The 13309-nt window shown below is 40.4% G+C and overlaps 1 protein-coding gene across 19 annotated transcripts; it reads right to left on the minus strand.

The window, feature by feature from the left end:
- Positions 1 to 316: 316 nt before the first annotated feature.
- LOC125511535 (uncharacterized) lies at positions 317 to 4140 on the minus strand. Of its 19 annotated transcripts, none has more exons than XR_015603049.1 (8): positions 3797 to 4136; positions 3436 to 3738; positions 2170 to 3324; positions 1696 to 1781; positions 1516 to 1604; positions 906 to 1366; positions 648 to 759; positions 317 to 558 (listed from the first exon to the last, which is right to left on the minus strand). XR_015603049.1 is itself a non-coding variant. In XM_087522284.1 (8 exons), the coding sequence occupies exons 4-7, from the start codon at positions 1733 to 1735 to the stop codon at positions 712 to 714; spliced, it is 306 nt and encodes a 101-aa protein (XP_087378410.1). In that variant the 5' UTR covers positions 1736 to 1781; positions 2170 to 3324; positions 3436 to 3738; positions 3797 to 4135; the 3' UTR covers positions 317 to 558; positions 648 to 711. The 19 variants fall into 19 exon arrangements, 2 of the variants coding, with proteins under 2 accessions (XP_087378410.1, XP_087378411.1); XR_015603052.1 differs by having other exon boundaries at positions 906 to 1033; positions 3797 to 4135; XR_015603053.1 differs by having other exon boundaries at positions 906 to 1033; positions 1684 to 1781; positions 3797 to 4135.
- Between the last annotated feature and the right edge of the window lie 9169 nt (positions 4141 to 13309).

The raw sequence follows: 13309 nt of genomic DNA on the forward strand, positions 1-13309 counted from the left end.
TGGTGGCGCATGGCGTCGTGACCCTCTTGGAGACATCACCATGGAGCTCCGATCCCTTTTGGTTGCACTAGGCCAGCGGCTTTGGGCATGCCTTGATCCTTACACTAGTGGCTGGGGCGCGCCCTGGGCGCGCCACCTGAGGCGTGAATCTGCGTACTAATCTAGCTGCTGGAGCTGATAACGTGATTGTACAGTACTAATGCGAGCCAACAGTTAAAGAAAAGAATGTATGGAGGAGAACTGCAGCAGCACATATCGTTTTTGGCTCAAGATATGCAAGCATCAGAAAGTAAAGGGAGGAATCGTAGCAGCAGCAGAGATAACAATATGCCAACTTTTGCCATGCAAAATGTAGCTGGTACAACATGTTTTCTTTCACCCACCTGTTCCACAATTTATTTTTTAAATCTCAAAGAAAAAAGGAAGTTTGCATGACCACACATCAGAATAGCAAGATTATCTATCAAGATGCAAGAGTTCATCCTGGTAGATAGATTGAGAAAATGTGATATATTCAACAGCCAAAGCAAAAAAAGTTCTTGGTTGACACCATATGGCCTGGTTCAGCAAAATGTTTGAAATTTTAGTATGATATCTAATTAAAAATATTTGAATTATGAGTCTTTTTACAGAAATGAGAATCTTACAAGTATTGTGTCTTCAGGATGTGAGAACCTCTAACATCAAAATGTTTTATGTTCCTCTTGTGGTCTAGACGTTCCAGCGTGGTATAGAGGGAAACTTAAGGGCATAGTCCATCTGAAATTACAAAAGTACAGAATTAGACATAACTTGAACTACTAAGTAACATAGGACTAATATGCTGGTTCAGACTTTTCATAATTGATCTGCCAAGCAAGGTAGGTAAAATGTACAAAAATTTAGAACTCTAAACCAGAACTCACCAGTACAAACCTCTGCCATTTTCCCAAAGGCTCAAAGATGATGATTAGAAGTGTAATAACTGACATTACATCTGATCCTATGTACTTGTTCATCATCTTCCAATAACTGTCGCGATCCTGCAAGTTAACTGAAGTTGGAAAAACAACATAAAGTGCAACGATAATAGCATACAACTAAATTTTGAGGGCTTAAAAGTGCTTCATCACTTTAGTTCTCAGAGCAATAGTTTCCTCGAGGAAAAACACCATAAAAAAGGTGAAACGTTTAGCGCACAACATAGCAGACATCACTGAATACTCATCAGCCATCCATGACGCAGATCATCACACGAGATATATCCAGATCTGGTTAACACACGAGATATACGCAGATCTGGTTAAGTAATAAGATTCACAGTGCAAAAGGAAGGATGCAAGGTGCCTGCTCGGATCTGCAGCGGGGTGTGCAATGAATACAAATCCTGACAAGACAATTTTTAAAGCAGGTCATGGGTGGAGCATAAGCACAAACACCTGACGAGCGCCACCCCATCCACACAATAAACCAGTCCAACAGCAACATTGAATCACTCATATGAACGGATAAAAGCATGAGGAGACAACATCTCACCAGTGGTACGGCAGGAAGGAAGTAATGAAGAGAACAGGAAACAAGCGGTAGACTAACGATCAACAAATGTGTGCTCACTTCACACCAATCTGCAAAAACAGAACACATGTTAGCAAAGAGGGGTAGCAGCATGGTCGTTGCAAAGAAGGAAACAAGACTAAAATCCACCGCAGTCAGGACCACGTCCATGGAGCCATGAAGCAGACCAAGGAGGCGTCATCTCACCAGTCGTTACGCTCTGAAATGCTGCTTCCCATCTGTCCTACCTGATAGCAGAATTTATCTAAAAAATTAATTTAGTGTAGCTAAAGTATCTATGTGCAAATACATTTCACCTATAATCATTAACGCATCTGGGTAGAGCATGCACAAATGAAAACAACACCTTTTTTAATAAATAATGTGCATCTAATGATAAGCTACAACCGTATCTTTATTTAGTACACGGAAGAAAATATTCTTACGAACACACAGGTCTCACCTATGTTGCCAAGATTTCAGTATCTGTTATTGTCTTATGCCACAAATCTTAGAACACCTTTCTTTATTCTCTTCAAGGAAATTATCATGAAGACAATCAGAAGACAATAAACATGATGTATCCCTCCTTCACTAATTCCTTCTCCAATACTAAAGTGTATTAAAAAAAATCACCTTTATGGTCAGAGCCTCAGAGGGTTTCATCCGCACTTAATTTGAGTCCACACGGCTTGTTTCCGAAAATTTGATCCATGTCTTAGCCTTCCCCCTTGCAAAGCTTCAAAGAATGATAAATATTTTGGGACTCTGGTATACGTCACCATGACCTTATTAGAGAAGAAATCCGTAGGAATCAACTAACCAGTCTGCCATTAAAACAAAAGGAAATTTGGTAGATGAAGTTACAGGGATAAAGAGGGATCAGTACTTTAACCTCACTCCTAGTTGATTCTCAAATTCTAACTATTTTTTAACTCTGCATGTCTTATAATCAAAAGGAATTTAAGTATTTCTTTCGAATGTTGTGCTAGAATTGTTGATAAGAGAAATATGTACCTCAAGGCGAACAAAGATATGATGTAACAGTGAAAGGTAAAAATCCAGCCAAAAAAAGAACAATGCAAGGAAAAACATCATAGTAAAAAGACCTGTAATCAATATAGGATTTGATTCTTATGTAAGCTGCCCTAAAATTTTTCGACAACATATTTTCTTTTCTTAACTCATAAGTTTTTTTTAGCAGATGTGCATTACAGAAATCACAATTTCTGTTATTTGCTACTTTAGTTCCGCTTTGCATGACAAAAGTGTCGCCTTAAAACCTATGGCATACTTATCAGATGCAAAGCATCGAGAGGTGAGAACAGCAGGTGCCAAAATTTATTTGTCAATTCATGAAACATCTCTTTCCTGTCACAATATATGTTGGTGAAAAACATATTACTACGAAGCGGAGTAAAAAATGCATTTCTCAGAATACAGAGTTGGACTATGTACCCTTTAGTTATAGATCAAGCAGCAGCATAATCGGAAACAAAAGAAAACACACCATAGAGTGCACTTCACTATATCTATTCTTCTCTAAATCAGGAAGTCCTGGAAGAAGGGATGAACGTAATAGCAAAAGATAAAAAGAGCTCACTTGCCATTTGTAGGTTCATATAACTGAAGTAGTAGGCTAACTACAGCAGTACACTTGCCACTTCGCTAGGGCCAAGTTTAGCAATACTTGTGAAAATTCAGACATATAAAAGCATCATTCTGGGTATATAACGATTGCAGCTGCTCCATTTGGATACGTGGTAGATTCAGTCTTTTCAAAATTGGTTCCTACAAATTAACCGATGCATCCAAAGGAATTTGTTTAGATATGAGCATATCCAAAATCTGAGCACATCTAAACACCTATTAGAACAGAGAGGAAGAAAAGGAAAAGCTCACCAACAAATCTTGCAGCCTCCCGCAAACGGCAGGCCAATCGAATCGGACACGAACAGCACCAGCAACAGCAGCAACCAACCCGCAGGAGAAGGAGTTGTGGCAGGGCGGCACGTCGATCTGGTCTGGCTTGTACTCGTCCTCCCGCGGCTTCCTCGGGACGAGAGCTGGTGTCGCCGCCCGCCTTGTCATCAGCGCCATGGGAAAGAGCAGGGCCACGCCTTGCTACGAGGAAGAGGCCCCCGCCGGCGCATCTAACGCCATGATGGCTGCCCGAGCCCAGGCCCGCGCCGCCCCTGCAGCCATCTGCGTGCGTTGAGACAAGGCGGAGAAGGAATGGGAAGATGAGAGAGATCAGGCTGACCTCAGATGCTTTCTTCCGTCCCTCCGGCGGCGCTGGTGGCAGATCACAGATCGAAACCGCCGCCGCCGCCGACTTCTCTTCCCACCCGATCGGCATGGTCGGTGGCGTACTCACAGCCGCGTCCCCTCATCCTTCTCTTCCGCTCGGCCTTCCCATCCCCTGGCTGCCTCCTTCCGATGGCCAAGAATTGGAACGAGCAGATCGGGGGAAAAAGAGGAAGGAAAGGTTGCGTGTCATGGGAGAGAAAAAGAGAAAGGGGTGAGGGGCTCGAGGCGGCTTCTGTTTCGACTGTCTCTCTCTCCCTTCTCGACGAAGCAAACGAGAAGCGCCGGGCAGTCAATACGCTACATCGATCTTTTTCGATGACGTAGACATGCCAGACATCAACCCTCTCTCCAATTGGCCATCTCAAATAGTAGTAACGTCCATGCTGACGTGGACATCATGAGGGACGGCCCTTGATGCACACCTTATTGTTTTGGATGTGGAATCCTTGACTCTGGCATGGGGTGGCCTCGATGGTCTCCTATGGTATACATGTTCCCGCGTTGTCACCATGGTTCTAGCAGCACTCCATGGCCCGGAGCGAGAGGGCAGGCTTGCTGTGTTTGATGCAACGGTGTCCGGTGGCCTCTGAAGGGGGCATGGTTCCGTCCTAGTAGTCTAGGTTGGTTCTGTTAGGTTTGGTGTCTCCTGTATTCGTGCTTGGCATTAAGTTGATAGCTTTTGTGCTACTCGCTTGGATGTTGTTTTTCTTTGACCTGAAGTGTTTAAGGATTTCCTCACTACTGCTGGGCGATGTCACTTTTGACAAAGTGACGCAAGCGAAAAAGTTTTTTTACCGAAGCCGGGAGCTACCAGTGAAGCATCCATCGTTGCTTCTGGCATTCAGATGTGTGCATGCATTGAGCGTATAAAGTCAGAAAGATTCGTTTGTGCAATGCATTTCTATATACAGCCGACACCTTCTGACAAATACCTGACCACGTCCCCACTACTTTTATATCTAGTACTGCATGCACACTCACAGTCCTCTTCACCCATAGAGAAACTAGCATTTATTTTCTTGTGAAATATTAATTCACCAATATCTTTTAAACACAAGTCTGGTTATTTCATATTTTTATATATTTGATTTCATGACAATGTGATCTTTAAAACAAGACTAATCTTGAATATATTTCAAACGAGTTTCAAACAACCGATTTTACTCATTAAAAAATGATTCACTTATTTCAATGAACAAAGTTTACTCATTCCAAACAAATTATTGCACTAATTTAAAAATACGGATTCACTCATTTACAGAATGATTTCACTCTTTCAAATACTAAGCTTCATTCTTTTGTAAAATATGATAGTGAAATATGTTTTTGAAAGGATTTAAATCTTCTTTTTGAAGTATTAAAATCAGTTCTTTGATAGTTGAAATAACCAGTTCACTCATTGTGAAATATGAAATTGGAATTGGAATAAGTGAAATGACATTGCAAAAAAATAAAATTATCTATGCCACTCTTTAAAATACTAAGTTTCAGTACTATTTTTAAAAATATGGTAGTGTATATTTTTTATTGGATTGAAATCTTCTATTTTGAAAAATTGAAATCAGTTCTTTCAGAGTTGAAATATCAGTTTCAATCATTGTGAAATATGAAATTGGAATTGGAATAACTGAAATGACATTGCAAAAAAAATTATTTATGCCACTCTTTTGAAATATTAAGTTTCAGTATTTTGTAAAATATGGTAGTGTATGTTTTTTATTGGATTGAAATCTTATTTTTTGAAGAATCAAAATCAGTTCTTTGAGAGTTGAATAATCAGTTTCAATCATTGTGAAACATGAAATTGAAATATGGTCTTTAAAAGACTTGAAATCAGTTCCGGCAATTGAGTGAATTTATTATTTAGAAACAAGTGAAATTATCTTTTGAAATAATTGAAATAGAGTTTTTGAAAGAACTGAAATCAATTTAACTAGTTTTTGTTAACGATTAACTTGTGTTTTTGGAAGAATTGAAATCTGTTGTTTGAAGCGAGTGAAACGAGTTTTTCAAATAATTCAAATCTAATATTTGAAAGAGTTGAAATCAGTGAGATATGTATTGAAATAGCTATGTGTAGTTGAGTTGTGCAAAATATGTGAAACTGATATTTAAATGGGCTGTTGCAAGCTGTGAAACTAATTTCTGAGAAAATATATGAAATTACTTCTCTGAAATAACTGCTATTGGGAAAAATTAATCGAAACTTGTAAGTTAATTTATTTGAAATGGATTATGTGACTACTTTCAAATAATCAGTTTCACTCTTTTCTGCTAATTACACATACTGAAAAATGAAAAAGAATCCATTTCAAATATACTGAAGAGTGAAATTTCAATTTAAAAGACTGAAAATGATTATTCAAACTGTTCCTTCCAATTTCACTTCTAAACAGATTTCACTCTTTTAGAAGTCAAATATACTGAAACCGGTAAGTTTACTAAATATTTCACTCTAAACTTTTCTGTCACGCCTTTGTAATAATCATTTCACGTGAAAAAAATACATTGGAATAACTAAAAAAATAAGTGATATGAAAACTGAAATATGTGATTGAGAGAATTCAAATAAGTCTTTTGAAAAAGTGAAATATGTGGTTATGGTGCCGCTGTCCTAGACATGCACGTGATATGGCGTCTTGGATATGCACGTGGTGGGGCATCCTAGGTGGTGGGACCTAGCTTAGGGAATACAGAGCAGGAATCCTGTCCAAAGGGGGGAATACAAATACAACTCCCGTATATAAATGACTTGATGTGTTGTCTTGCTCTTATTGGCTAGGGGTTCACCGGTAGATCCCGGCACCGGTAAAAAGAGGTTTGCGATGACATGAGTTGAACTCTCTCTATTTCTAAATATTTGTTTTTCTAGAGATTTCAACAAATGACTACATACGAAATAAAATAAGTGAATCTATACTCTAAAATATGTCTATATACATCCGTATATGGTAGTTCATTTAAAATCTTAAAAAAACAAATATTTAAAAACGGAGAGAGTAGATATCATCGGCAAGTAGCCGTTCGCATCAACACGCCAACTGTTGATAGATGCTTTTCTTTTGGTGCAATCGCTGTACAGGGGCGGAGCCAGCGTTGTACCATTGGCTTCAGATGAACCCAATGAAATTTGCCGGCTACGTGCATAACATGCACCACATATTAGGCCTGACCCCAGTAAAAATTGAAGCCTGACCCCAAGAAGCTACTTTTTTATGGAGAAACACCCCATCAGGCTACTAACGCCACATGAATAGACTAAATAAAAATGCCCAAAAGCCCACCGTCAGCCTGTTCGTTACTATAGATCGATACCTGTACGATGTATACACGGACGGCGGCCGCACGCCTGTCCTTTCCCAACTCGCCTCGCCTCTCTCTCCTCAGTCGCCAACGCGGCGACGCCCGACGGCAAGCGCAATAGCGCACGATTAAGATTAAGAATGAGAAAATTCCTTATTTGACACTATCTTAAAACTTACTTTCTTATTTGATACTAAAATTATTTCTTACATGACATTTTCGTTTATTTTAAACCTAAATGATATCTGAAAAGATTCTTTTATCTCTCATATGATATGTGCGTTGGGGGAGGGGCAATACCGCACACACGTAGCACCAATGCAAGGGCAAAAGCACACACGCAGCAACACATACACATGCACCAACACACGCACGCGCACACACATGCAACAACACGCGCGCGCACACACACGCAACAACACGCACGCGCACGTGCACACACACGCAACAACACACATGCACGCGCGCACACACACGCAGCAACACACACGCACGTAGCACACACACACATACACAGGCAGCAACACACATGCACGCAGCACACACATACACACACGCGCAGCAGCAGCAGCACACACACGCGCGCGCATGTACACACGCGGTAGCAAACACACACGCAGAGGCACACATACACACATACATGTAGCAGCAGCACACATGTGCGCGTGCACCCACACACGCAACAGCACACACGCCCGCACACACATACCGCATGAGGGGCAAAGTCGTCTTTTCAGGTGTCATTTAGATTCAAAATGGACGGAAGTGTCGTATAGGTAATAAAATTTAGGACTAATGTAAAATATGGAAGAAATTTTTTTCCAATGTCAAATAAGGAACCAGATTTTAAGACAGTGTCAAATAAGGAATTTTCTCTTCTTGTGGATTTTTTTTTCTTTTTCTCTTTATATTTGATTCACTCACTTAGATGTGCAATAACTAGAGCACATCTAGATATGCCCTAAACACACCATTTCTAATTCTTTTTTTCATGGACTTTGACTGATGTAGGCTATGGAAAGATATTTTTTAAAGAAGGGAAGTCGATCACCTGATCAAAGATAATGATGCAGGGACATCGAGGTCATTTGTTAGATGTAAGAAAAGTTTATTTTGGTACTACTCTATTTATAATATATAAACAAGTGACTTTATACCTTCATCCGATCTGTATGTTATGCTCTCTTCAATTTTAAACTAAAAAAATATGTGTGATAATTAAGTGATATCATATTCATATTTATTGTGCTTTCCTTGACAGATATAATCTCATTGCGATATGTCACAAAATAGGGCTTAGTTCATACAAAAATTTCAGAACTAGTTAGTGAGTGAACTCATTGGCGAAAATTTCTGGCTCCGCCCCTGTCGCTGTACATATGAGTTCCGTTGCCTTGCTTTGATTGGTCGAAATTTACGCAGTCGCACAGGCATGCACAAAAGCAGCCATAATACACAACAAAGTTAAAACAAACCTAGACAATTACACAGCCAGAAAGGTCAATCACGTGCATTACCACTAGTCCACTTAACTTAATTTGACGCAATAGAAGCTCGACAACACGGGGCTGAAGGTGGACTACTCCGGGACTGGACGTGGATTTTCGGGACTACTCCGTCTCCTCTCATCGGATATATAGCCCATCGAGCAACCGCGAGCTCGCCACTACTCTTACTGACGTAGGTAGAAGAAGGCCGTGGTGCTGAAAAATCCACTTCCCTTGAAGGAAGCATGGAGAAGAAGACGACGACTCCGCTCCTGACTCAATACAAGATGGGCGATTTCAACCTGTCGCACATGTCAGTTGATTACTATAGCTAGCTAGTAACCCGTTTCTGCCGGAGAGGTTCAGGAGGAACGTGGCTCTGAATAAGTATGACAGGCGCACGTTCTACACCTCTGATCCAGTTGTTGGCTACACCGATTACCCTTTTCTTGATCTAGAGGATTAGCTAAGGGCATGAACAGTGGTTGATATGACATTCTTATCTTAATAATTTCATGCAATTTAGAGATGACAATAAAAACATGTCTACAATGATATCTTTTAGGCTTATTTTAAATAACTAGTTATTCCTAAAAATTTAGTGAGACATATTGTGCTAATAGATCATCTCTTAAATATGGGAAGACAAGTCTTTTCTTGTGATTTCTCTCCGCCTTAACATTTACCCTATGTAACACTCTAAGTGCATTAAATACTTTATCAATTATAGTCTCCAATGCATAGGTGTTTAACTTGTTGTAGCTAAGCTTCATTCATTTAACGATTTAGCTACTAAACTCTTTCGTGCATTGATGAGCTTGCATCATTTAAATATTTTGCCTAAGTTCGCCCGCTTGTCATTGGTTCTTCCTGGATCACCAAACACATCTTTCTCCTCTTAATTGTCTTAGCATCTATACAAAGTGAAGCATTGGGAAGGGCCCTAAGATAGCACCATTTTACATACCCTAACTTTCACTCTTGTCGTTCTTGGGACTTGGGAGCTTCTACCATTATCATTGATTGAAAAGTAACTCAAGGCTAACGCTCGACCTTGGATAGCACACAAAATCAGGCTAGGGGGATGTTTTTATGCGGTGTTAGCTCTAGATTGTATTATGGTAGGGCATCTCTAGCAGTCCCCTCAGAATTCGTATTTAAGGAGCAAAAATGATTTTTGAACAAAAAATTGCCAACTTGCAGATACCTTATACCCAAAAGGCCAAAACTTAATTAAATTCGAGTTTTTGACCCCTAAAACTTGCCCCCTATTTCTCTTATTTTTTTTGATAAAGTGTGCTTTATTACTTAAAAGGTTTAAGCATTACACCCAGCCCTGCATAACTAGATGCACATAGCCATAACCAAGTCCAAGTTCCAAATAACATAGAAGGCAGAATACAAGTAATCATGACTATATAATGCCTAAGATGTAGGAGGCCCAATCCGAAGATCATGCTGCCATCCATTTCGGGTTAAAGTATCCCTCGCCATGGCCTCCAAGCGTGCACACACCTCCGTAAACAGGTCTCGATTCTCCACATGTAGTAGAGCCGACCATAAATGGAGTATACTAGTACATCTGTAGATAACCTACAAAAGAGAAGAACTTTTATCTCTCTTATATTTGGTTTGCGGCCATGCGAGTGAGTAAAACTCACACACCCCCTCCGGCCCACCCCACCGCTTCCCGCCATCACCTACTGCCACTGCTGTCATAGCCTATGTCGGTCGACCCTTCCCTGTGATGGGCGAATGGGTAGGCCCTCCCCCGCTGCACCCCTAGCGCCAGTGCCGGAGACCCACCATCGGCCATGAATTTTGTGGCACAACCACTAGAAAGACGACGACAAGGAAGGAACCTCGGCGGCAACAGAACGTCGACGTCTTCCATTGGTAGTTCCTTCAGAGTGACCACAGTACCCACCTTGGCAAAGCAAACCGGAAAAAGGGACCATCGGCCAACATGGCAGCGCTGGCGAAGGAAAAGAAGATTATTGCGGCCAACGGGATGCTTCACCAACGTGTTGCGGCTGCGCGGGGACTACTTGATTACTTCCTTTGGTGATCTAGATATTAAACAAAAAGGATTATCGCCTTTTTCCCCAGAGGTGACACTGAGTTATCAAACCCACATGATGAATGTGGCCTTTAAGCTAGAGTCTCAAAGAAGTTTTTGCTAAAGAATTAATTTCAGCTTTTGACCGGGTCATAAATCGAACTTGACATTGAAAACACTTATAATAAAACACATGCATGGTATGAGGTCTTAATTCTTACGACCATATATTTATGACGGGATCAAATATGATCTTAATTTGTGTGATGGAAGTCGCATATCAAGATGTGCTTGTTATGAATTGAAGCGGGAGATGTGTCCAAATTACATGTTGTCTAGCACGCGTCCTGCATCAAGAGTCAATTTGTCCAACCGAAGGTGCCATCCGACAAGCGGGGTTGTCTCGATAATTATGATTGCAATAATCAGACAAAAGCATTGCGTATTTCTTGTCTACAACTCTTAAATCCCCAGGGATAGGGTCCGTGATACCGTACTAAACTTTTCTATAACTTGTGTTCAGCATAACACTTCACGGTTTCCCTTCCCTTTGCCGGTCCATGGATCATTCTCCATGATCCTGGGCACCTGCAGGGATGAAGAATACGAACAAGACAAGAGACAAGTATGAAACAATTTAATTTCACACATACGGGGATGTTAATTAATTCAAAGCACTTCCATTGATCCCTCCAACAAATACATCGGGTTGCAAGGCTCTTGCCTCAACCCATACCTTACTAGACTACTCATAGATGGAGATCAGATCACACGAAGAACACATCATGAAGATTGATTGATCAATATATATATCTTACAGTGGATGCAGTGTGTGGTACACAATTACAAGTATGACTAGATTGTTGAGAACTATGGTGCTAGTTAAGGTGGTGGCTATGGAGATGGAAATGGCAGCGGCTAGGGTTGATGGAGATGGGAATGATGATGACTAATCAGTTCTGCGCTCCCCTCACGATGTTCTCAATGTTCTCGATTATTTGCTATCCATTTGGCGCCGGACCCTTTATAAAGGTTCATACGAGTAGCCGTGGTCGCATGGAATGTTGTCTTTTGCGTTGTTTCCTCTAGTTCGCCTCCCACTTGATCTTCTCTATCGCCACTTTATTCCTTTTCATGTGTTAGCTTGATTTCGTCCATAAATATCCCATTTCATGTGGGAACAAAATAAAGATAGCATAATTGGAATCATATGCATTCATTAGTTATTAGTAGCAATATTGGAGCAAATATATTGGTTTTCAGGAAATATATCGGTTTAAACTTAGGTTACAAGAGTGTAAAATCAACACTCATCAACTGCCTCTAGGAAAAGCTAGAAACCATTCTTTTGCTCTTCCTCTCAAAGAGAAAAGAAATAGACACAAATTCAAAGCGCCAGGATCATAATCTCTAACGTGTGTCATCTTGCAGAATTCAAAAAAATTATGCAAGTGCATACCGGCATCCTCAGAAGCAGAGTCTTCAAATTGGTCTTATTGAACCATAAAGACTAGGTTTGGTTTTATCTCATACTTAGTGGCGGCAACATCAGGTTGTCCTATAAGTCCAGGCATGAAACTATTGCTAGGATTAGCAAAGCTTCAAAGATTTAGAGCCATGATAATTTTTGTGGTTTTCTACTAAAAATACCTACAACAAAAAGTAAGCTAAAAACTGAAACAAAATTTTAACAAAAACCTTTTAAAAAAAATAGGCACACAATGCATCCTCGGCAACAGCGCCAGAAAAAGGTTTGATTACTTTCTTTGGTAACCCGGAATGGAGCAGAAGGGATTCTCGCCTTTTATCCCTAGAGGTGACCCTGGGTTATTGAACCCACGGGAGGACGCTGCCCTTTAAGCTACGGTCTCAACCCGGCTTTTGCTAAAGAATTAATTCCAACTTTTGACCGAATCGTAAATCAAACTTGACACTGAAAACACTTATAATAAAAAAGGGCATGGATATGAGGTCTTAATGCTTACCATATATTTATGGTGGGACCAAATATAATCTTAATTTGTGTGCTAGAAGTCACCCTTCGTGATGTGCTTGTTACAAATCAAATTTGGAGATGTGTCCAAATTACATCTTGACCAGCACGCGTCTTGCATCAAGTATTAGTTGTCCAACCGAAGGCCCTATCTGTCATGTGGGGTTGCCTTGATAGTTCAGATTACAATAATCAGACAAAAGCATTGACGTTTAATGATTACACCTCTTGAATCCTCAGGAATAGGATCGGTGTTACCCTACTAAACCTTTTTGGCGCTGGTGTTTAGAATAACACTTCACAATCTCCCATTGCTTAGCCTCTCCATGGATCGTTCTCCCTGATCCTGTGTACCTGCAGGAATGAAGAACGCGAAGAAGACAAGAGCAAGTATAAAACAATTTTATTTCACACATACGGGGATGCTAATTAATTCAAAGCACTTCCATTGATCCCTCCAACAAATATATCGGATTGCAATGCTCTTGCCTCAACCCATACCTTACTAGACTACTCACAGATGGAGATCAGATCACACGAAGAACACATCATGAAGATTGATTGATCAATAAATATGTTTTACAGTGGATGCAGTGAGTGATACACGATTACAAGTATGACTAG

Source organism: Triticum urartu, chromosome 5A, assembly GCF_056163025.1.
Source record: "Triticum urartu cultivar PI428250 chromosome 5A, HENAU_Tu73, whole genome shotgun sequence".
NCBI classification, from domain to species: Eukaryota; Viridiplantae; Streptophyta; class Magnoliopsida; order Poales; family Poaceae; genus Triticum; species Triticum urartu.

Excerpts from the sequence above, each read along its gene's own strand:
- LOC125511535 (XM_087522284.1), bottom strand. The coding sequence starts at position 1,735 with ATGACGCCTCCTTGGTCTGCTTCATGGCTCCATGGACGTGGTCCTGAC. Across the intron at positions 1,023-1,515 it reads TCCTTCCTGCCGTACCACTG|GATCGCGACAGTTATTGGAA; the intron begins GTGAGATGTTGT and ends GTTAACTTGCAG. Across the intron at positions 760-905 it reads AATGGCAGAGGTTTGTACTG|ATGGACTATGCCCTTAAGTT; the intron begins GTGAGTTCTGGT and ends TTGTAATTTCAG.